Consider the following 24,715-nt stretch of genomic DNA (forward strand, 5'->3'; position numbering starts at 1 on the left):
GAGGAGATTGGAAAAAAAGGTCAACATGCCATTAGCTTTCTTCACTGCCTTCTGTACCTGCATGCTTACTTTCAGTGATTTACAAGCACACCCAGGTCTTGTTGCACCTCCCCTTTTCCTAATCTGACACCATTCAGATAATAATCTGCCTTCCTGTTCTTGCCACCTCACATTTATCCACATTATATGGCATCTGCCATGCATCTGCCCACTGACTCAACCTCTCCAAGTCACCCTGCAGCTTTATAGCATCCTCCTCGCAGCTCACACTGCCACCCAGATTTATGTCATCCACAAACTTGGAGATGTCACATTTAATTCCCTCGTCTAAATCGTTAATATATATTGTAAATAACTGGGGTCCCAGCACTGAGCCTTGCGGCAGCCCTCAATAATAGACACAAAATGCTGGAATAACTCAGCACTAAAGGTCACTCAGCCCAACTTTAAGTTCACTGTAGAAGAGGCAGTAATTAGTTAGGGACATTGTTTAGAATGGACAGCAGAGATCACTGCAGATAAAATAAGAAGAGTCTGAACAATAAGGTATGGTCTCAATCTAGAGCACATATTTACAGAGGAAACGGGGAAATGGTTGTTTGGCAAGGAGATGGTTGTGAAAGATTGCAGCACGATCTTGATCGATTGGACAGGTAGGCTGAGGAATAGTTGATGGAATTTAATACAGAGAAATGTGAGGTGTTGCATTTTGGGACGTCTAACAAGGGCAGGACCTACAAAGTGAACGGTAGGTCTTTGTGGAGTGTGGTAGAGCAGAAAGATCTAGGAATGCAGGTGCAAGGTTCCTTGAATGTCGAGTCACAGATAGATAAGGTGAGCAAAATTACCTTTGGCACATTGGACTTCATCAGTCAGAGTATTCAGTATAGAAGTTGGGAGGTCATGTTGCAGTTGTATAAGATATTGGTGAGACCGCATTAAGAGTATTGTGTTCAGTTCTTGGCACCATGTTATAAGAAAGATGTTGTCAAGCATGAAAGGTTCAGAGAAGATTTACGAGGATGTTGCCAGGACTAGAGGGTCTGAGCTATAGGGAGCCGTTGAGTAGTCTGGGACTATTCCTTGGAGCGCAGGAGGATGAGGGGTGATCTTATAGAGGTATACAAAATCATGAGAGGAATAAAGTGGGTAGACGCACAGAATAGAGTAGGGGAATCGAGGACCAGAGGACATGGTACAAGGAGAAGGGGTGGTGGGTGTATGGAACAAGCTGCCAGAGGAGGTAGTTGAGGCGGGGACTATCCTGTTATTTAAGTAATAGTTAGACAGGTACATGGATAGGACAGGTTTGGAGGGAAATGGACCATGCGCAGATAGGTGGGACTAGTGTAGCTGGGATATGTTGGCCGGTGTGGGCAAGTTGGGCCGAGGGGCCTGAATCCCCACTGTATCACTTTATGACTCTATGAGATAAAGTGCAGGCTGTCAAACAGATAGAGGCAACTCCTAGTAAACCAGTATCAAATGCTCTACGGAAAGGTGGGTTGCTGATGAATTATTTTGAAGTATAAACATTAAATGTAACCATCATAACACGAATACTACAGATTGTTATAAGTTTTTTGAGTCAGTGACGTATCTTCGAGCCGTGCTTCCCCTGTGACAAGGCCTGAATGAACCACCTTGTTCGAGAGACTCTTCACTGTTGCATGAGAGTTCCTTTGTGTGCGGTGCTGATCTAAACTGCAATTAATAGGGTTACTGGGCCCCATCTGAAGGCAAGATTCAGGCAGGTCAGACAAACAAATCCCTTTACTATATTGTATACTTTGTGTGTTCGAGGGATTCCATGGCACTGTGGTGCATATGGGAATAAACCAAACTGAATCTGAACTGGTGTCAAGCAATATGCAAGATATAAACTATGATACAGGGATATAACCCAAGTCACTGATGCTGATTGTTCAGGACAACTCCCACTGATGCTAAGGTGGGAATAAATTACAAACTTCCAGGGAATTGTTTACAAATTAAACAGAAACTTCCCTGTCACTTTCGTAAATCAGGGACTGCTCAGAGCTGTACACTGTAAATGGCCTTCTGCAGAATCAGGCCCCTGCCTGTATCTGTTCCCTCGATGTTGTTCCAAGTACGGGCCCCAATCAGGAGCCGATGTGCATGCAGCAGAAATTTTCTGTGAAAAATAATTTGAAAGATTATATCGTTTTTGTGTGCTCTCATACGGCAGAAGTACAGAAGCTTGAAAGCGCGCACAACCAGACTCAGGAACAGCTTCTTCCCCTCTGTTATCAGGCTTCTGAACGGTCCTTCCATAAGCTGGGGTATTGTCCAATTCACCTATAACCTGATTGTGAAAATTGGACAATGTCTGTGGAAGTGACAAAGCTAGGAACTATATTCTGCACTCTGCATCCTCCCCTTCAATCTACCTATTGTACTTGAGTTTGGCTTGATTGTATTTATGTGTGGTGTTAACTGATCTGATTAAAAAGCATGTAGAATAAAGCTTTTCACAGTACCTTGGTACATGTGACAATAATAAACCTAAACCTAAATTCTTACATCGCCTGTGCCCTGCTCTCTACTTCGACCATATTCTTGCCATTAGGTCATGTAAATTGTGATTTTTTTTATTGCAAAAGATTAAAATGTATTAAAAGACTGGCAGAAATGCTGAAGACACAGAATGCTTGTATTGCACATTGCTAGCTTGACAGAGATATTCTCTTGAATCGCAAGTCTTTCCTCTCTCATAGACTTCAAGGTGTTCCCTTACCTGCCACAGAGTGGAGCCCTCTGCTTGGACAACTCTTTTAATGGCAACGATGGGGATCCACATAATACAGAAGGTGATCATACACCAGCCGAGAGCTGTTGCCCAGACGGGGTATTCAACAAGCCCATATGTTGGTGGGGCGAATGTTACCAGAGACCACACTACGATTGCCTGTACAAAAACATGTCAGAAATAGGAGATGGAACAACCACTTGCTAATTATTCTGTTTAAACTGCTGTAAGATCTCAAGATCTCCTTACTGCCATCAAGCATGGAGAGATGTAAAGCCAGCACGCTCTCCACCACAACCAGAAGAGCCAACTCCTCTCCCCAATCATCATCTCAATGTCCTTGATGAATCTGTTCACTCCTGTGGACAACAAGAATCCAAATTTAAATTTTGTCCCTCTTACCTTGAAGCTATGCCCTGTATACTTTGATATTTCCACTTTGGGAAAATGGTTCTGTCTAATTTATATAATTTTTTTAAATGTCATAATTTTATATTTAATGTTTAAAAATATAATCTCCCATAATTTTATCTATATCAGGTCTTCCCTCAACCTCCACGCTCCAGAGAAAACAATCCAAGTTTGTCTAGCCTCTCTCTATAGCCAGTACCTTCTACTCCAGGCAGCATTCTGGTAATCTGCTCTGTACTCTTTACAAAGCCTCCACTTCCTTCCCATGATGACTTCCTGACTTTTATACTTAAAATTAATCTTAACAGGAGCAAATGTGTTACCCAGACACCTGCACAGCCCCAGTGCTGCCAGATTATTGAAGTCCAACTGTAAAATGCTCCATTTACTGTGAATGCTTCCAAGTGAGTGTTCACATTTGAGCTGTTTCCACACTGTGACCTTGACCACTCTGTGGCATCCTCTCTGGGCACTGTCAAATGGCCCAGATGAATGGCATCCTCGTGGTACTGGGCTTCTGGGTGAGACACCAGGTAGTTCAGTGGCATAAATTAATTGATTGACTATTGTTATCACACTCTCACAGGGATTGTTGGAAAGGCCAACATCTATTGGAGATACTTACTGCTGTTGGAAAAGTGCTGTTGAGCTCTCTGCAGCCCAACCTCTGGAAGTATGATCACAGCGTGTGACGCACTGTCCTAGACCACCTCCATTGCCAGAAAGAGGAACTGAACATCATATTCCACTTGGGAAGCTTACAGCTCAATGATCTGAACATTAAATTCTCCAATTTTAGGTAACAACCCCCCACTCCCTGCTACCCCCTTTTTCACCTTCCATTCCTGTGCCCTACCCAGATGCGTACCTATCCTGCACCTCCCCACCCACCTTCCCATTCCGCTGTTCCCATCCACCTATATCCCTTCCTCTGGTTTCACCTTTCACTCCCCTTCTCCACTTATCTTAACAGCCTTTTGTCTTCTTTTCATCTTTGGCCTTTGTCCATCCACCTGCCAATAAACAAAACCCCATACCTATATCCACCTATCTCCTGCCAGGCTTTTTCTCACTCCTCCCCACATCTCTTCCCCCCCCCCTCCCCCCCCCCCCCCCACTACAATCAGTCTGAAGAAGGGTCTCGACACAATATGTTGCCTATTCATGTTCTTTACAGATACTGCCTGACTCGCTGAGTTACTTTGTGGGTTTTTTTGTAAGCCAGTACCTGCAGTTGCTTTGTGTCCCAGATTTTGATGCTGTGAAGTATTTCACAATCAGAATAATATGTGACTTGTCAAGCAAGTTAAACAACGAGTCTCTATTATTTAATCATATCAAATTCCCCACGTGATAAGTTAAAGCTGGCCTGTAAAGATACTATTGAATTGCATCTTACCTGTGTTGTGCAGGTAAGGCTGAGCAAATAAAATATCAGGCAAACAGCAGCTGTAAGAAACAGACGCCTTGATCGCAGAAACCCAGGGAACTGATCCAGTAGGGTCGTTATTACTGCTTCTAATCAAATAAAAGTTAAACGAGTTTAATGAATAATTTACAAAATCTCAGAGAATCACTGCGCTGGATGTTCCAGCACTGAGCAGACCAGAAGAGCTGTGGCAGCCTCTTCTATCCAATTGTGACATGACTGGTAAACAGGGTGGTCAAGAAGGCTTTAGGTACATTGACCTTCAGCAGTCAGAGCACTGAGTGCAGTAGTTGGCAGGACCTTCACAGTAAACGCCAGTGCCCTGCGGACTACTGTAGGGCAGTGGGCTAGTTCCCTGAAAGTGGTGTCATGGCTAGACAGGGTGGTCAAGAAGGCTTTTGGTACACTGGCCTTCATCAGTAAGGGTCCAGAGTATATAAGTTGGGATGTTATGTTCCAATTGTAAAAAAGGTTGTTGAGTCCACATTTGGAGTATTATGTTGAGTTTTTGTCACCCTGCTATAGGAAGGATGTCATTAAGCTGGAAGGAGTGTAGAGAAGTTTTATGAGGATGATGCCAGGACTTGAGGGCCTGAGCTATGGGGAGTGATTGGGCAGGCTAGGACTAGGGCAAGCATTAAAGTCACCAACTTGCTCCATCAGGGGCACGGCATACTTCAACCATGGGTGGAGCTCAAACATTCCTGGTAATGTTCCCCTCATGAAGTTAGAAGGGGAGTACGTCCCTCCAATGTTTCAGGCAGAGGAGTCATAGAGTCATACAGCACAGAAACAGGGCCCTCGGCCCAACCCACCCATGCCGACCAAGATGCTCCATCTGCCCATGCTTGACCCAAGTTCAGCACAGACATTGTGGGGCATAGGGTCTGTTCCTGTGCTATACTGTCCTTTGTTCTATGTTCCAGCGTCATAGAGTCATAGTCTTACAGTGTGGAAACAGGCCATTTGGCTCAAAGTGCTCCCACCGGCCAATATGTCCGATCTACATTAGCCCCACCTACCTGCATTTGGCTCATATCCCTCTAAACCCATCCTATCCATGTACCTGTCTAAATGTTTCTTTCCCTTCTATACAAGGGAAAGACTGCATTTGCTCCAATTTCTTTTTTTTGTGCTCTTGCTGCACAGTAAAGGAATGAGGGTTTGTATTGGAAACAACTCTGAAATACTATTAAACGCTTTTACAAAAATATGACTATTAGAATTGTATGTAAATTTCAGCGCGATCCAATTTCAAGACCCAGACACCCTGATTTTAGGGAAATGGCAAAGACTTGGCAAAGGATTGAAGTGGCTCTTACCTACAGCAACACACTGACTGCTGAGTCCCAGGGTGATCAGCATGAAGAAAAACAGGCCGGACCAAAGAGGCGCCCATGACAACTGCACTAAAGCCTCTGGATAAACAATGAAAGCCAAACCAAAACCTGAATGGGAGATACAGTGCTCAGATCAGATTAATTATGTATAAAAGAAAAAGATTATAACGATGTTTATAATGCAAAAGTCCACTAATTAATCTAACAATCAGATTGAGTCCCCAGTGCTCCTCTCTTCCATATACTTACTTATTTACTTTACATTTCCCCATACCTTGCTCTCCCCTCCCCTATGTCTCTCTCTTCCAATTACCTTCCAACTGATCTCTTGCTCAGCCCCATTACCTCCACTCCATCACTGGATCTAAATCACAACAGAAGATGGCAAGTCTAAGAGCACAGGTACCTGACTTAGCGACCTCTGAAACAGGCTTGTCCTGTACGTGAGACATGTGTCCCAGGATGGAGAAGATGACAAATCCAGCAAACACACTCGTGGCACAGTTAATGATGCAGACAGTCATGGCGTCTCTGTAACAGTTGTTGTGGAATTTGTTGTAGGACGACAGGGTTATTAAACTGCCCCAGCCAATTGCAAGAGAATAGAATATTTGTGTTGCAGCATCTTTCCAGACCTGGTGAATGGAAATTGTAATTAGTTCGCATAGAGTTAAATTTACCGATGGGACCAAAATTGTTGGTACAGTGGACAGTGAAGGAGGTTGTCCAATGTTACAACAGGATATCGATTAACTGTAAAAGTGGGCAAAGGAATGGCCCTTCCATAAGCTAGGGTACTGTCCGATTCACCTCTCACTATTCCAGTCATTAGACTTTATCTCTGAAACTGGTGCACTACAATGCTGAGAACCATAGTCTCCATTCTGTACATTGCCATTTGCTCCACCCATTGTACTTGAGTTTGTACTTGATTATATTTATGTATAGTATATGACATGATTGATTGGATAGCAGGCAAAACAAAGCTTTTCACTATATCTTGGTAGATGTGACGATAATAATAAATCTAAACCTAAACCTATAATTAAGCTAAAGATAGACACAAAATGCTGGAGTAACTCAGCAGGACAGGCAGCATCTTTGAAGAGAAGGAATGGGTGACGTTTTGGGTCGAGACCCTTCCTCAGTCTCGAACCGAAACGCCATCCATTCTTTCTCTCCTAGAGATATTGCCTGTCCTGATGAGTTACACCAGCATTTTGTGTCTATCTTTGGTTTAAACCAGCATCTGCAGTTCCTTCATACACATACCCACAATAAAGCTGTTCAGTTGCATTTTCTTCAGACCTCTAAACCAAAATGCAATTGTTAATATGATTTATGTAACAATTCAAAAGCAGCATTCATTTCTTTAGCTAAATATCTCATTCATCCCATGAAGAAAGAAGCAGAAAAGTGTCCAGAATCAGGGTCCTCCCTGATTGTCGGGTAGTTTGCCCCAAGAGCCTTTTTTTGCCCCTGTCTCGCCAAGCTCATGGACAGGCTCACATGGGAAAAGGGGGGATGCCACATGTATTGTCCCAGCAAAGGTATGCACCAGGTATATCAGTCATAATTGATAAAGTTGCAAGACCATGTCAGGTGTGTCAACAAAATAATAGATGGAAGATGCCTGCAAAATTTGATCATCTACCACAATGTGAAATGTCTTTTGAGAATTTGCAAATTGATTTTGTACATATGCCAGCAGCAAAGGGTTTTAAGTACATTCTGGTCATAGTTGATATGTTTTCCAGATGGGTGGAAGCACACCCCACAAGGAGGGATGATGCAAGGATGGTAGTCAATATTTTAATGAAAGAAATAATACCTACATTCGGGATACCCATGGGAATAAACACTGACAGAGGAACTCTTTTCACCAATAAATTAGTGTAGAACTTGTCGAAAGCTCGTGGATTGCAGTGGAAATTACACATACCATATCAACCAGTCGAGATTTTGATGGGGTGATCTATGACAACAGGAACCCCACCCCTGATGACTACTGAGAAGGTAGCCCTGATGTGGAATGATAACAAATCCTTAAGATATGCTGAAGCCATGAGTGAAACGATTGGTAAAATTTATGAGAAAATTAAGCAAGCCCAGGACCCTCCGGCAAAAGAAAATGTGCACCCGTTTAAACCAGGAGATCAGGTTTATGTGTGAGCAATAAACAAAGGTTCTTTCTCTCCTAGATGGAAAGGACCATATTTGTTGCTGCTAACAACACGAACAGCAGTAAAAGTACAAGAAAAACCTGATTGGGTACATGCCCCCAGATATAAACTACAGCACTCAGACAGAAACCTCGAACAGAAGGAAACACAAGAACCATAACATTTTTGTAGTGATAAAAAAGAGTGTCAAAATGTAGACATATTCCTTATTAACTATGTTTGTAGTATTAAATACATGAATATACTAACATTATGTGGGATCAGAGAGGATATGAGGGTGAAGTGAGGCATCTAGATAGTTACAAGTAATATGATTCAGATAGAAGTTGGAGTATGAAATTCAACCAACAACTTTCACACGGAACACAGTGAACTCACAGCTGTAAGAAAAGTCCGGGAGCAGAGCAAGGACGCCCGTTGGCTGAGCAGTAAAGTAAGTGCTAATCACAGTTGAACAGGCAGTTTAAAAAGAGCGCCAAAAGGAAGTAGTAGTCAATTTGAAAAGTCCGGGAGCAGAGCAAGGACGCCCGTTGGCTGAGCAGTAAAGTAAGTGCTAATCACAGTTGAACAGGCAGTTTAAAAAGAGCGCCAAAAGGAAGTAGTAGTCAATTTGAAAAGTCCGGGAGCAGAGCAAGGACGCCCGTTGGCTGAGCAGTAAAGTAAGTGCTAATCACAGTTGAACAGGCAGTTTAAAAAGAGCGCCAAAAGGAAGTAGTAGTCAATTTGAAAAGTCCGGGAGCAGAGCAAGGACGCCCGTTGGCTGAGCAGTAAAGTAAGTGCTAATCACAGTTGAACAGGCAGTTTAAAAAGAGCGCCAAAAGGAAGTAGTAGTCAATTTGAAAAGTCCGGGAGCAGAGCAAGGACGCCCGTTGGCTGAGCAGTAAAGTAAGTGCTAATCACAGTTGAACAGGCAGTTTAAAAAGAGCGCCAAAAGGAAGTAGTAGTCAATTTGAAAAGTCCGGGAGCAGAGCAAGGACGCCCGTTGGCTGAGCAGTAAAGTAAGTGCTAATCACAGTTCAACAGGCAGTTTAAGTGAGAAGTTAGGTAAATTGGACAATCAGGCAATTTAAATTGGTGATATAAGCAAGGCTCACAAAAGGGTGCAGCCCTGTTCAGGTGCTGCCCAGTGAGGGAAGTGCCCAGTGAGGGAAGTGCCCAGTGAGGGAAGTGCCCAGTGAGGGAAGTGCCCAGTGAGGGAAGTGCCCAGTGAGGGAAGTGCCCAGTGAGGGAAGTGCCCAGTGAGGGAAGTGCCCAGTGAGGGAAGTGCCCAGTGAGGGAAGTGCCCAGTGAGGGAAGTGCCCAGTGAGGGAAGTGCCCAGTGAGGGAAGTGCCCAGTGAGGGAAGTGCCCAGTGAGGGAAGTGCGAGTCTTTGGCTGCGAGGCTGAGGTGAGGAGGATACCATTGTTTTAAGCCAGAGCTGGTTATAGGCACAAGGTGATGGCGGAAAAGTTGGTGCGGTGTGTTTCCTGCAGGATGTGGGAAGACAGGGACGTCGCGGGAGCTTCTGGGAGCTACACCTGCAAGAACTGTGTCCAGGTGCAGCTCCTGAAGGGACGTGTGGTGGAGTTGGAGAGGCAGTTGGATGACCTCAGGGCCATCCGGGAATGCGAGAGTTTCCTCGACAGGACCTATTGTGAGGCTGTCACGCCAAGGGTCCAGGTCGAGCGAAGGTGGGAGACTGTTTCAGGGAGGAGTGGACGTGGACTACAGGAGACCCCGGTGGCTGTGCCTATTGCAAATAGGTATACCCTCTTGGGAACTGTCGGGGCAGAAGACGTTTCCAGTCCGAGTGGCGGACCTGTTGGCAAGGATACACGACAGGGGAGACCGAAGTCTGGAAGAGCCGTAGTGGTCGGTGACTCCATAGTCCGAGGGACGGATAGAAGATTCTGTGGCAGCAGGAGGGACTTGAGGATGGTCTGTTGCCTCCCTGGTGCCAGGGTTCAACACATCACAGACCGGCTTCAGAAAATCCTAGCGAGGGAAGGCGATCAACCTGAAGTCGTTGTGCACGTGGGCACGAATGACGTCGGGCGGAAGAGGAAGGAGGTGCTACAGCGGGAGTTTAGAGAGTTGGGAAAAACGCTGAGAAGTAGGACGTCGAAGGTAGTTATCTCTGGACTGCTACCGGTACCTCGTGCTGGTGAGGCCAGGAACAGAGAGATAGAGGGTATGAATTTATGGCTGAGGGACTGGTGCAGAGAGCAGGGATTTAGATTTCTGGACCACTGGGATCTCTTCTGGGCTAGGGGTGACTTGTACAAAAGGGACGGGTTGCATCTTAACAGCAGGGGGACAAACATTCTGGCAGGCAGGTTTGCTAGTGTGACACCTGTGGCTTTAAACTAAGTAGTGGGGGGGAGGGGTTAACAAATTGTGAATATGAAGATGAGGTAAAAGGGAATACAGGAGATATTGCAAAAGACTCTCGGAAGAATGGGAACAGAAGTTCTAGAGCGGAAAAGAAATTAAGGGCAGGGCCAATTGTGAACGATGTGAGAGGGGAGGTAAATACAGAAGTTAAAGTGTTGTACTTAAATGCGCGTAGTATAAAAAATAAAGTGGATGAGCTTGAGGCTCAGTTAGTCATGGGCAAGTATGATGTTGTAGGGATCACTGAGACATGGCTACAAGAGGACCAGGGCTGGGAACTGAATATTCAGGGGTACACAACGTATAGAAAAGACAGACAGGTGGGCAGAGGGGGTGGGGTTGCTCTGATGGTAAGGAATGATATTCATTCCCTTGCAAGGGGTGACATAGAATCAGGAGATGTTGAATCAGTATGGATAGAAATGAGAAATTGTAAGGGTAAAAAGACCCTAATGGGAGTTATCTATAGGCCCCCAAACAGTAGCCTCGACTTAGGGTGCAAGTTAAATCAGGAGATAAAATTGGCGTGTCAAAAATGTAATGCTACGGTGGTTATGGGAGATTTCAACATGCAGGTAGACTGGGAAAATCAGGTTGGAAATGGACCCCAGGAAAGAGAGTTTGTAGAGTGCCTTCGAGATGGATTCTTAGAACAGCTTGTACTGGAGCCTACCAGGGAGAAGGCAATTCTGGATTTAGTGTTGTGTAATGATCCTGATCTGATAAGGGGACTAGAGGTAAAAGAGCCATTAGGAGGCAGTGATCACAACATGATAAGTTTTACTCTGCAAATGGAAAGGCAGAAGGGAAAATCGGAAGTGTCGGTATTACAGTATAGCAAAGGGGATTACAGAGGCATGAGGCGGGAGCTGGCCAAAATTGATTGGAAGGAGGCCCTAGCAGGGAAGACGGTAGAACAGCAATGGCAGGTATTCCTGGGAATAATGCAGAGGTTGCAGGATCAATTTATTCCAAAGAGGTGGAAAGACTCTAAGGGGAGTAAGAGACACCTGTGGCTGACAAGGGAAGTCAGGGACAGCATAAAAATTAAGGAGAGGAAGTATAACATAGCAAAGAAGAGTGGGAAGACAGAGGATTGGGACTCTTTTAAAGAGCAACAAAAGTTAACTAAAAAGGCAATACGAGGAGAAAAGATGAGGTACGAGGGTAAACTAGCCAATAATATAAAGGAGGATAGCAAAAGTTTTTTTAGGTACGTGAAGAGGAAAAAAATAGTCAAGGCAAATGTGGGTCCCTTGAAGACAGAAGCAGGGGAATTTATTATGGGGAACAAAGAAATGGCAGACGAGTTAAACCGTTACTTTGGATCTGTCTTCACTGAGGAAGATACACACAATCTCCCAAATGTTCTAGGGGCTGGAGAACCTAGGGTGATGGAGGAACTGAAGGAAATCCACATTAGGCAGGAAATGGTTTTGGGTAGACTGATGGGACTGAAGGCTGATAAATCCCCAGGGCCTGATGGTCTGCATCCCAGAGTACTTAAGGAGGTGGCTCTAGAAATAGTGGAAGCATTGGAGATCATTTTTCAATGTTCTATAGATTCAGGATCAGTTCCTGTGGATTGGAGGATAGCAAATGTTATCCCACTTTTTAAGAAAGGAGGGAGAGAGAAAACGGGTAATTATAGACCAGTTAGTCTGACATCAGTGGTGGGGAAAATGCTGGAGTCAATTATAAAAGACGAAATTGCTGAGCATTTGGATAGCAGTAACGGGATCGTTCCGAGTCAGCATGGATTTACGAAGGGGAAATCATGCTTGACAAATCTACTGGAATTTTTTGAGGATGTAACTAGGAAAATTGACAAGGGAGAGTCAGTGGATGTGGTGTACCTCGACTTTCAGAAAGCCTTCGACAAGGTCCCACATAGGAGATTAGTGGGCAAAATTAGGGCACATGGTATTGGGGGTAGGGTACTGACATGGATAGAAAATTGGTTAACAGACAGAAAGCAAAGAGTGGGGATAAATGGGTCCCTTTCGGAATGGCAGGTAGTGACCAGTGGGGTACCGCAAGGTTCGGTGCTGGGACCCCAGCTATTTACGATATACATTAATGACTTAGACGGAGGGATTAAAAGTACCATTAGCAAATTTGCAGATGATACTAAGTTGGGGGGTAGTGTGAATTGTGAGGAAGATGCAATAAGGCTGCAGGGTGACCTGGACAGGTTGTGTGAGTGGGCGGATACATGGCAGATGCAGTTTAATGTAGATAAGTGTGAGGTTATTCACTTTGGAAGTAAGAATAGAAAGGCAGATTATTATCTGAATGGTGTCAAGTTAGGAGGAGGGGGAGTTCAACGAGATCTGGGTGTCCTAGTGCATCAGTCAATGAAAGGAAGCATGCAGGTTCAGCAGGCAGTGAAGAAAGCCAATGGAATGTTGGCCTTCGTAACAAGAGGAGTTGAGTATAGGAGCAAAGAGGTCCTTCTACAGTTGTACCGGGCCCTGGTGAGACCGCACCTGGAGTACTGTGTGCAGTTTTGGTCTCCAAATTTGAGGAAGGATATTCTTGCTATGGAGGGCGTGCAGCGTAGGTTCACTAGATTAATTCCCGGAATGGCGGGACTGTCGTATGTTGAAAGGCTGGAGCGATTGGGCTTGTATACACTGGAATTTAGAAGGATGAGGGGGGATCTTATTGAAACATATAAGATAATTAGGGGATTGGACACATTAGAGGCAGATAACATGTTCCCAATGTTGGGGGAGTCCAGAACAAGGGGCCACAGTTTGAGAATAAGGGGTAGGCCATTTAGAACGGAGATGAGGAAGAACTTTTTCAGTCAGAGGGTGGTGAAGGTGTGGAATTCTCTGCCTCAGAAGGCAGTGGAGGCCAGTTCGTTGGATGCTTTCAAGAGAGAGCTGGATAGAGCTCTTAAGGATAGCGGAGTGAGGGGGTATGGGGAGAAGGCAGGAACGGGGTACTGATTGATAGTGATCAGCCATGATCGCATTGAATGGCGGTGCTGGCTCGAAGGGCTGAATGGCCTACTCCTGCACCTATTGTCTATTGTCTATTGTCTATTAAAAGCAAGCTTCCTTATCTGATTTGAAGTTAGGGTTGTGCCCATATCCCTATGCACATTGAAGGAGGTATCCCTTTGCGAGCTCAAGGACGAGTTCCAACCAAAATTATAATGGGACATGTATGCCTCCATTTCTACAACTGATTACTGAGAGAAAATATTAAAATCCTTTCATAAAGATCAACAAGGAGGGAACTGTGGAAGAAAAATTAATATCCTTCCTTAATTTTGATTGTAATTGAACAAGGTAACGAAAGGGTGCTTGGATGTGACAATTGGTATCTCTGGTTGACCAGGTGCAGAAGAGGTTCATGGGAATCGGCAGAGTACGTTTAGACGTATTACATCTTGTCTGGGAATGTGTTGCAGGTGGATGGTAAATGTAAATGTGAAATAGTAGAGGAGATAACAAAGCTTGTTTTCCCCTCCTGAGAAGTTACAGTAGACCACCCGCGTCCCTTACCACTAGTGGCATAGAAATGTTACTGTAAATGGGGAGGTTGTGATTGGCTCGGAGAGGGGTTGGTGGTGCGGGACGCCTAAGAGGTGAGATAAAATAATGTCAAGATGCCGTTGGATCGTGTTTGACTTGCATTAACCATTTGTTGTTGAATAAGATTAACAAAAACAAGAAGTATGTAATGACTAATTAAATAATAGGTACCCATGTAGTTGATGGAATATTTTCATAGAGTAGTATCTAACAAAAATCAACAGTTGTTTACTGCACAGTATAACAGAATTGTCGGCTAATTCTGCTGTGAAGTCAGAGAACTGGTGGGCAATTTACTGCAGCCATTCTCTCCATGATATCATGCAATAAAATCTCGAAAAAAATCTGCAAAGTCTCCGCTTTTCATTTTCCATTAATTTCCCTCTAAATTAATTTCTTCCACACGTGGAAATATCTGATTGAAATATTCAGCCAAAAGAAGGTGGATTACACTGGTGAGATTACCTCAGCATCAGCCAGCTTTGAGAAGTCCGACTGGCTCCCAATGTAGAATTCAATCCCTTTCCAAGCTCCCTCCAGGGTCAGTCCTCGGATCAGAAGTGCGGTCAGAACCACGTACGGAAACGTTGTTGTGAAATAAACGACCTGAACGTGGAAAAGGATTGTTAGATTGTCTTCTGTTCCTGCTTTAACATCTGCAATATTTGATTTAATGAAACACTAAATAAAAAAAGACACACAGCTTCTGGAGTAACGCAGTTAATTTGCTCAATGGCACTTAATTGTCATGCATCTACATACAGTGAAATTCTTTGATTTGCGTGCAGTTCTGTAAAATCATATACGTTAGCACAGTCATAAATAAAATGCTTTCATGCAGCATCTCTGGGGAACACAATTGGTGGTTTTGGTTAGGAACCTTCTACAGCATACCCATGTTCTCCAGAGATGCTGCCTGACCCACTGAGTACCTCTAGCACATTGTGTCTTATTTTGTAAATCAGCATCTGCAATTCCTTGTGTCTACACTAAGTAAAAGAATTGGAGTTAAAGATGATTATTCACAGAGCTCTGTCCTGGGTTGCCCCCTCGACTCAGTGCAGGTGGTGGGAGAGAGGAGGATGATGGCAAAGCTAACATCGCTGCTGGACAACGACTCCCACCCCATGCAGGACACTGTCACTGCACTGAGTAGCTCCTTCACTGACAGACTCCTTCACCCCAGGTGCGTGAAGGAGAGATATAGGAGGTCCTTCCTTCCCGCTGCTGTGAGACTGCACAATCAGCACTGCTCCCAGCAGACCAGTCAACAATAACAGGTAAGAACACACAGAAAGCTGATGACAATTTATGTATCTTTTATTTATTTATAATGAATGATCTCTTGCTCTCTTGCTATCCACATTGCTGCTGTAACACTGTAAATTTCTCCGGTGTGGGACGAATAAAGAAATATATTATTATTATTATTACATCACATAATTGAGAAGCGTATTAAACAGAATTTAAATCATTCTACAATATTCAGAGGAGCAAAACATTTACACAGGAGAAGCCCATTTTGAATCAATTATGCACCACAAATGTATTCTTTAGCTTATTTTGCAATCTTAGGTGGCCCACATTGGGAAATGTGGTCCCTTGAACATTTTGTTTCACTGCTCGAGTCTCGTCTGCTTTAGTTGACGACTAATTCCATACACAGACTTTTGCTTTGTGTATATCTTGGCTCATAAATAATAATCACCGCAAATCTAAAATTAGCGATTAAGAGAGCATTAATTGATTAATTAATCGATTGATCAGTAACATCTCCGAACGACCAGAAGCGTCACCTATCCATGTTCTCCAGAGATGCTACCTTACCTATAGTCAATAGTCAATATTATTTGTCACATACACATAAATGCGCAGTGAAATGAAAGTTACTCCAGCACTACGGAGTTACTCCAGCACTTTGTGTCCTTTTGTGGACAAACCAGTATTTGCAGTTCTTTGTTTTGACATTCACCCTTTGCGTACTGCCGTGGTGACATCTACTATTCATGCACTACAAATGCTGCGTTTTTGTGCTAACGTATATGATTTTACAGAATTGCACCCAAATCTAAGAATTACATGGCAATTAAGTACCATTGAACAAATTAACTCATCATGAGCAAGAACTGTGAACTCAGTAGAAACTGGTCCAACTCTCAGAATACAATTTCTTGTTTCCATTATGTTTCAGCAACTAGTGCAGTGATGCTTAAAGCTTTTGCACCTATAAAAGCAACTCTGTCAAATTGCTAAAACTCGGTACATCTAACAGATCATTTAGCTTTTCCCTGATTGATGTCGAGTTTCAAGATTATTCTTGTATCTGTGCACATTACAACAGATGGAGCATGTTTTACCACATGCCAGGGAGGTCCCTTATTGAATATGGAAAGTCTTTGGAGATTCTAAGGAGAGCCACTAGCTGCAAGAAACCTGACTTTTGACCTGTCATCAATTTCTAAATCCCAGTGGTCAGCCCCATTGATTACTTTCAGTTCATAGCCAGAGGATTTTAATGGTTAATGCACACGGACTCCTATAACATCATCAAAATGCAGCTTTTCCTCTGGAATGAATACATAAGGAATTTTTCAATAAGTCAGCCATTTCCTTAATTTCTGTACTGTCATCTCTTTTAATTGGGATCCTTGTTTTGATATTAATTCCCTCTACAAGTTTCTTTGTGTGTTGCCCACAGTAATTTTAAAGCGTATTTGTAAATGTGGACATCTGTACATTGTCACCAGTTTTTAGTGCTGTTTGTCAGCAATCATTTCACCTTTCCTGAAGATTTGATTCCTTTAGAAAGTGCTCCACAAACGATCAGCCAGGCCAGAAGCAGACAGAGGGCCAAGTGCCAGACTATCTCCCCCGTCTCGCCCACTGAACTTGTGCGGCGTAAAACAAAATTTCTAAAAAAAAAAACCAGAAGGCATCTTGTATCAGTCATCATTAAATAAAGAGCACAAAAATATTTAGCTAAATATACATGAATTTGCCCTTTCTGTTCTGGCCCTCTTCCATTGCAAGAGTGAGGTTGCATGCAAACTGGAAGTATACCCCTTCATATTCAGTTTGGGTGGCGTACAACCCAATGGAATGAATGTTCAATTCCACATTTTAGCTAACTCACCTCCCAAAAGCCACTCCCCGTTTTCCCCTCCTCTCTTCCCTTTGCCCCACCTGGATTATCACTCATTTCTCCCTTTCCCTTTCTCGCTGTTCCCATTCCCTTCCACCTATAACCCTTCCCGTGGGTTCACATTTCACATCTGTTCAGTCCTTGCCTCCTTACCTCGCTCTTTTAGTCTTCTCATCTCTGGCCATTGTACAACCATCTGCCAACCAAAAACCACATAAGGGATATTCTCAACAAGGTTATCAATAAGACACTGGAATATACCAGGGGCAGAACTCACTCCAAATGGTAACTGCTTGCAGCGAAATAGGCCCCGATATATGTTGATTGTTGTAATGTCGCACGACTCTTCGTCCAGCGTAGCTTGATTAAAGACACGTTTCAGGTCTAATGTTGAGCAGTGCTGTCCTCCTGAGAGGGATGCATATAAATCTTCAATTCGTGGTAGGGGATACGTGTTCAATTTTGTCGCAGTGTTGGCAGTTTGATTATAGTCACCCCAAATGCTAATGGATCCATCAGACTTGACAACTGGTACAATCGCAACTGCCCACACAGAGTATGGCACTGGTTCGATCACACCCATTTTCTGTAGGCAGACAGTTCTTCCACCTTCGGGCCGACAGCGTAAGGCACTGGACGGGCTTTGTAAACTTTAGGCTGACAGTTTCCGCGCTGATGTTTCTGTAGTGGGGAGGTTAATGCTGGGCTTCCACTAAGACGGTTAATATAGGATAGAATTTTCTTCATCCAATTTCTACGCAACTGTTGGCCTCCCCTGACCACATTCACTGGTAAGTGGAACAGGTCACCAGTCTGAACAACTTCTGCCGTAAAAACTCCAAGTACATCGCCACCATCTCCGGTGTAGCTGTGGAAGACTGAGTCTAGGCGCTGATATTCGCAGTAATGACGACTCACCTATCAAAGTGACGGCTGAACCTGTATCCAGTTCAAACCTCACGGGTTGGTTGTCCACTGTCAGCATAACCACTTACGGAGGCTGGCTCTGACTTTTCGTCCCATGGGTTTTGAATATGGTCCCCATGTCTATGTAATGGCCGTCTACTCATGTAGAGTTGTGAGTCGATGTTTGCCGTTTCCCCCCAGTGCATTGCTTTGCAAAACATACCTTCTCGATGTGCCCTACCTTTCGACAGAACCTGCAAACTATGTTTTTGTGCTTGCAGTCAGACCACTGTCTGTGACTTTCACCGCAGCGAAGGCACCTTTGTGAAGGTTGACGTGGTCGTAGCTGTGAGTCACGGGTTAGTCGGCGATGGCAAACATAGACGTCTTTGGGAGGGGGTTCTCGATCCCATATTGCTTGAATCAGCTGTGAATGATTAGGTTGAAGCTGGTAAGACCCTTATTCACAGCTTCCATATAACGAGCAGTGGAGCACGCCTTGTCCCAGGACAGAGCATGCTTTTCACACAAAAGGCTCTCGCATGTTTTTTTCGTCACAGGTACTGATAATCAACGCCTACATGAACATTGTTTCTTTGAACTTGAGCGGCTGGATATCTTTATGCTTGCAATCTTGAACAGCCAAAGTTAGTCTCGTAATAAAATTGTCGATGTTCTCTTCTGGAGCCTGTCGCAGCTGCGAGACTTGGAAGCGCGCCGTAAAAACATTGTCTTGCGCTCCCCAAGCGTTATCAAGAGCTGCAAATACGCTGGTCAAATCTGATTGGTTCCATGTTATCCCATTTTCTCATCCACTCCCTACACACCAGAGACTATAATCAAAGGCCAATTAACCAACAAAACTGCACGGTTTTGGAATGTGAGAGCTGACCACAGCACCTGAGAAAACCAACACAGACACAGGGAGAACTATGGGTGCTCTCTGTGTGGAGTTTGTACATTCTCCCAATGACCACGTGAGTTTTCCCCGGGTGCTCAGGTTTCCTCCTATATTCCAAAGACGTATAGGTTTAAAGATTAATTAGCTTTGGATGGAAATTGTCCTTAGTGTGTTGAAGGGCCTGTTTCCGCGCTGTATCTCTAAATTAAACTAAACATGCAAACTCCGTGTAGACAGCACCCGTACTCAGGATCGAATCTGGGTCTCTGGCGCTGAGAGTTAGCAGCTCTACTGCTGGACCTCTGTTCATCAGTTAATTTTTACCAATTGCCTCTCTCACTGCCAACACACAAGAACTTTATCGTGGACACAATGATAAAGACTGAGAGACAGGTGACTACCCACATCAATATGACTAGTCTCCCGGAAATAGAAGATATATCCTGGTTCTCTCCTGTTTGTCATCTACATATTGCCCTAGTGATAAACCATCTAAATACATCCCTGGGAGCTGAACTTGCACACTTGGAAGCCCTTGCAGAGGTATTTGCATCATCTTTAGCCACAGCTGAAGCTCTGGAAGATTGAAGAATGGTTTATTTTAAAAGGACAGCAAGGATGAGCAAGGGAACATTCTGACTGGACATTAATACATCAGGTTTGCTGACCTCTTAAGGTCAAGCCTCATTTATGTTACCAAGATGGACAAGGATGGTAGAGAACGCTTTTGCTATTTATCCATGTCTTCCAGAGATAACGCCTGACCCGCTCAGCTCTTTGAGGTTTTTTTTGCCCTTCATCAGTCAGGGTATTGAGTATAGTACTTGGGATATGATGTTATAGTTGTACAAGTTGTTGGTGAGGCAGTATTAGCTGTACTGTGTTCACTTTCGGTCATCCTACTGTTGGAAGGATGTCATTAAGATGAAAAGAGTGCAGAGAAGATTTATGAGGGTGTTGCCAGGACTTGAGGGACTGATGTACACGTGACTCCAGACCTTCAGAGCGGTGTTTGCTTTCAATGTCCCCAGAAAAACAAGCAGTGAGGAATAAATCATTATCCTCATTCTAGGAAACAAGACATTATAAACAACCAACAATTCCAAGGTTCAGCAAAACGCACAGTGCTAAAGTAACTCAGCGGGTCAGTCAGCATCTCTGGAGGACATGGATAGGTGATGTTTCGGGTCAGGACTCTTCTTCAAACTGATTACAGTAGGGAAAAAAATCTGGAAAAAATAGGTGAGTGTGGGATGAAGCCTGGCAAGAGATAGGTGGATACAGGTGAAGGGAGGTTTGACAGTTCAGAGATTCTGTTCATCATTCATTTCATCATTACAGTTTAACATTAATATATTCATCTCAAACATTGAATTTTACATTCTGTTAAATCAATGCATTCTTTCCTTTATTATTATCTTTCAGACTACTGCTGAAAGCACGTGACACCGCTTTCAGGTCAGGTGAGGCTCGGGCCTACAGTTCCCCCAGGGCTAACCTGAAGAGGGGCATCAAGAAGGCCAAGCACAGCTACAAGCTAAAGATCGAGGAGCACTTCAAGAACAACTCCGACTCCCGACGCGTGTGGCAAGGCATCCAGGCCATCACGGATTACAAACCCACCAACTCGATCCCCACATCCAGCAACGCCTCCTTCCTTGAGGAGCTTAATCACTTTTATGGCTGCTTTGACAGGGACAATCAAGAGGTGGCCATCAAGGCTGTGCTCCCTGCTGATCATCAGCACCTCACACTCACCCCCACCGACGTGTGTACGGCATTGAGCAGGATTAATGCACGGAAGGCTGCTGGCCCTGATGGTATCCCCGGGCGTGTCCTCAGGATCTGTGCTGCGCAGCTGACAGATGTTTGGACTGACATCTTCAACTTGTCACTTGCCCAAGCAGCTGTCCCTACGAGTCTTAAAACCACCTCCATCGTGCCGGTGCCAAAACACTCCACTGCAGCGAGCCTCAACGACTTCCGCCCAGTTGCACTTACTCCCATCATCACTAAGTGCTTCGAGAGGCTGGTCTTGGCACACCTCAAAGGCTGCCTACCTCCCACACTGGACCCCTATCAGTTCGCCTACCGCCAGAACAGGAGTACGGAGGATGCCATCTCCACGGCACTTCACTCCACCCTCTCCCACCTTGACAACAGAGACACCTACGTGAGAATGCTGTTTATCAACACCATCAACCCTTCCAAACTGATTGCCAAACTCAACGACCCTGCATTGCCACCAGGACAATAAGACTTTATGGCCAGGTTAAGAACTCTGCCCTTCTCTGAGCTATTTCTTAATTTAATGTGAAGACTGACATATTTGCTGGAGGGCATATCAGGGGAAAGCCAGGATGGATCAAACACTTGGCATTTTAGGTTTAAGCACAAAGTTCTGTAGTAACTCTGTGAGTCAGGCATAGGGTTGCCAACTTTCTCACTCCTGAATAAAGGACAAAAAGTGACGTCACCGCCCCGCGCCCCACATGACCTCACCCAGCCAGCAGCCACGTGCTCCCGCTCCACTGATGGCGGTCGCCCAGGATGGGAGGCGGGTTGATAGGCAACCTCCGTTAGGTGGTGCCCGGGCCTCCGGGCCTACACTGTCCAGGCCTACTGTGTCTGGGCCTACACTGTCCAGGCCTACAGTGTCCGGGCCTACACTGTCTGGGCCAACAGCGTCCGGGCCTACAATGCCCCCTGGGCCTAATACGGGACAAGGGCGGTCCCGTAAGGGACAAACCAATTTAGCCCAATATACAGGATGTCTCGGCTAATACGGGATAGCTGGCAATCCTAGTCAGGCAGCATCTCTGGAGAACATGAATAGGTAACATTTTGGGTCAGGACTTTTCTTTTGACTTGTTTAGGTTTAGATTTTTATGCTTTATGGTGGCACGGTAGCACAGAGGTAGAGTTGCTGTGCCAGCGACCCTGGTTCGATCATGACTACAGGTGCTTGTCTGTACGGATTTTGTACGTTCTCCCCGTGACCTGCATGGGTTTTCTCCGGGTACTCCGGATTCCTCCCACATTCCAAAGATGGACAGGTTTGTCGGTTAATTGGTTTGGTATAATTGTAAAAAATGTCGCTAGTGTGTATTGGATAGTGTTAATGTATAGGGATTGCTGGTCGTCCCGGACTCCGTGGGCTGAAGGGCCTGTTTCCGCACAGTATCTCTAAACTAAACTGAGAACTGCACTCTGTACCTGTTTTGTTTTGTGCTGCTCCCTTTGAACAGTTTTTTTTGTGCCTGTGTGCTGTGATGTCTGTTTCTTATTGTGCTTTTAGTACCTGCTCTGACGTACAGCACTTTGGTCAATGTGGGTTGTTTTTAAATGTGCTTTTATAAATAAATTTGACTTGACTTGACTTGACTTCCAGATTGCTCTATCTATTGTGCTTGAGTTTAAACTGATTGTACCTATGTTTTGTATCTGATCTGATTAGATAGAATGCAAAACAAAGCTTTTCACTGTGCCTTGGTACACATGAAAATAATAAACCTCAACTTAAACGTAAACGCTGATCTCTCCTGTGTCCCCTTTCTATTCTACCACATCCTTATTATGAAGTTGTGTAAATTATGATTTTTCTCATTGCAAAAGACTAAAATATATTAAACGTTTACAGAACTATTGAAGACAGAGGAATCTTGGGTTGCATATTTCTAGCTCAACAGAGATATTTTAGGAACCGCCTTGTTTGCATTGTAATAGGTTTAGGTTCAGATTTATTCTTTTCACGTGTCCCAAGGTACAGTGAATATCGTTGTTTTACACGCTATCCAAACAGGTAGATAAATGCAATCGAGTTAAACTCAAGTACAATCGATCGAGCGGAGGGGAAGATACATAGTGCAACATATAGTTTTCAGCATTGTAGCACAGCAGTTCCATTGACAAAGTCCAATATCTGCAACAGGGCATTTTAGTGATGTGTTGCAGTTTCCGGAGGAGTTCAGAAGTGATGCAAACTGCGGCTGATACCCATAGCTAATGGAAAGACCATTTAGATGCTTGATAACAGAGGTGAAGAAGTAGTTTCTGTGTCTGGTCATGTGCGTTTTAAAGCTTCTGTATCTTCTGTCCAATGGGAATGGAGACCGGGGTGGGACATGAAACTAAAGTACTTGCTTCTTGGGTTCTCCTTGTGAACTTGGTATAATTAACATTCTTTGAGTTTAATGCTATTTATAAATCAATGAACTGTTGGCTTTTCTTCTGAATTTCCCTCTCATGTATTGTGGAACCTCTACAGTACCTCCTCCGTTCCTGTACGCCAGGTAAGGGAATCTCCAGACGTTGCCCAGACCCACAGCACAGCCGATCACAGAGAGCAGGTAGTCGGTCTTCGAGGACCAGTTACCTCGCTCCACGTTCTCATCACTTTCACCCACGTGTCCATCGGTGGCGGACTGGGGGAGAGAGGGGAAATGACCAACTGGTTAGTCATCATTAGATATGTATTCAAAACAAACAGGGGGACAGTTTACAGAAACAATGAAAAATATGCAAAAAATAGCTTTAGAAGTGGAACTACTGAAGATAGTCAACAGGTCACCCAGCATCTGTGGAGCAAAAAACATGGTGATGTTTCAAGTCAATGAACTCAAATAAGACATTGTCGTTAGATATAGAAGATAGAAATATGAATGATGGTTTTAAGATGACGTAAAAGGGGGAAGATGAGGTGATAAGAACCAGGAAATTACCACCAGGGCATAATCGTAGGTTAAAGGTGAGAGGGGAAAATTTAAAAGGAACCTGAGGAGCAAGGTTTTCACTCAGAGGGTGATGGGTATATGGAACGAGTTGCCAAGGGAGGTAATTGAGGCAAATATTACAAACAACATTTAAAAGACATATGGACAGGTACATGGACAGGAAAGGTTTAGAGGGATGTGGACCAAAAGTGGACATATGGAACTTGCTTCGATGGGACATCTTGGAACAGACATAGTTGATGTCAATTATAGTGGAACGGAATCCATGGTAGAGGTGATAGCTGTGATATCTTCAGATTGTGTGAGGCACAATATGGTCACAGTGGATGTGACAGAGATGAAAAAAACTGGGAGAATGGAAAGCTGGCAGATAAGGAGACTAGAACTTGTGCGAAGGGGTTGGTATGGAAAGGCCTACTTCCCTGCTGATCAATCGTTCAGTAAGGAGAGGCATCAATGTGACCATCAAATGTCCTACCTGTCCCATAAAGACACAGATATGGCTTGGATTTTGATAGGTTCCTTTAGCAATATCTCTTATTTGGAGAAGTGAGGGGAATTTAAAGAGGAGTTATTCAATGTTAGGGTTCAGGCAAAGAGTGTTCAATCGAAGGCCTGACAGGGGCTGTGGTCCAGGAACAAGGAAGGGCCCTTAAGTTATCCCAGTAGGAGGTGAAAGTATGGAGGGATTGGACATCCACGGAAACATGGCACTCCTCTTCATTTACCAGGAAATAGCGGCCGTTTGCATCACTTCTGAACTCCTCAGGGAACTGCAACACATCACTAAAATGCCCAGATCATCAGCATGTTATTGACAATTCCTGATCAAATACTTACTGTCAAACCTGGACTGTGTGCTTGACAGCCATGGATGGATAAAGCCAATTCTCTCTCCTCCATTTTGGGGCAATGATAAACGATTCTCCGATATGTTTAAGTTGTCCTTGTTGAGATTACTTCATCCAATGCCTTTGAA

The 24,715-nt window shown here is 44.3% G+C and overlaps 1 protein-coding gene across 1 annotated transcript; it reads right to left on the minus strand.

The window, feature by feature from the left end:
* LOC144600297 (sodium- and chloride-dependent neutral and basic amino acid transporter B(0+)-like) lies at window positions 1-24,639 on the minus strand. Its single transcript, XM_078411864.1, has 11 exons — window positions 24,577-24,639; window positions 23,274-23,427; window positions 18,684-18,861; window positions 16,834-16,966; window positions 14,520-14,660; window positions 6,357-6,585; window positions 5,933-6,058; window positions 4,563-4,699; window positions 3,020-3,223; window positions 2,759-2,929; window positions 1-2,155 (listed from the first exon to the last, which is right to left on the minus strand). The coding sequence occupies exons 1-11, from the start codon at window positions 24,637-24,639 to the stop codon at window positions 2,024-2,026; spliced, it is 1,668 nt and encodes a 555-aa protein (XP_078267990.1). The 3' UTR covers window positions 1-2,023.
* Between the last annotated feature and the right edge of the window lie 76 nt (window positions 24,640-24,715).

The sequence above is a fragment of the Rhinoraja longicauda genome, chromosome 15 (assembly GCF_053455715.1).
Source record: "Rhinoraja longicauda isolate Sanriku21f chromosome 15, sRhiLon1.1, whole genome shotgun sequence".
In the NCBI taxonomy this organism is placed as follows: domain Eukaryota; kingdom Metazoa; phylum Chordata; class Chondrichthyes; order Rajiformes; family Arhynchobatidae; genus Rhinoraja; species Rhinoraja longicauda.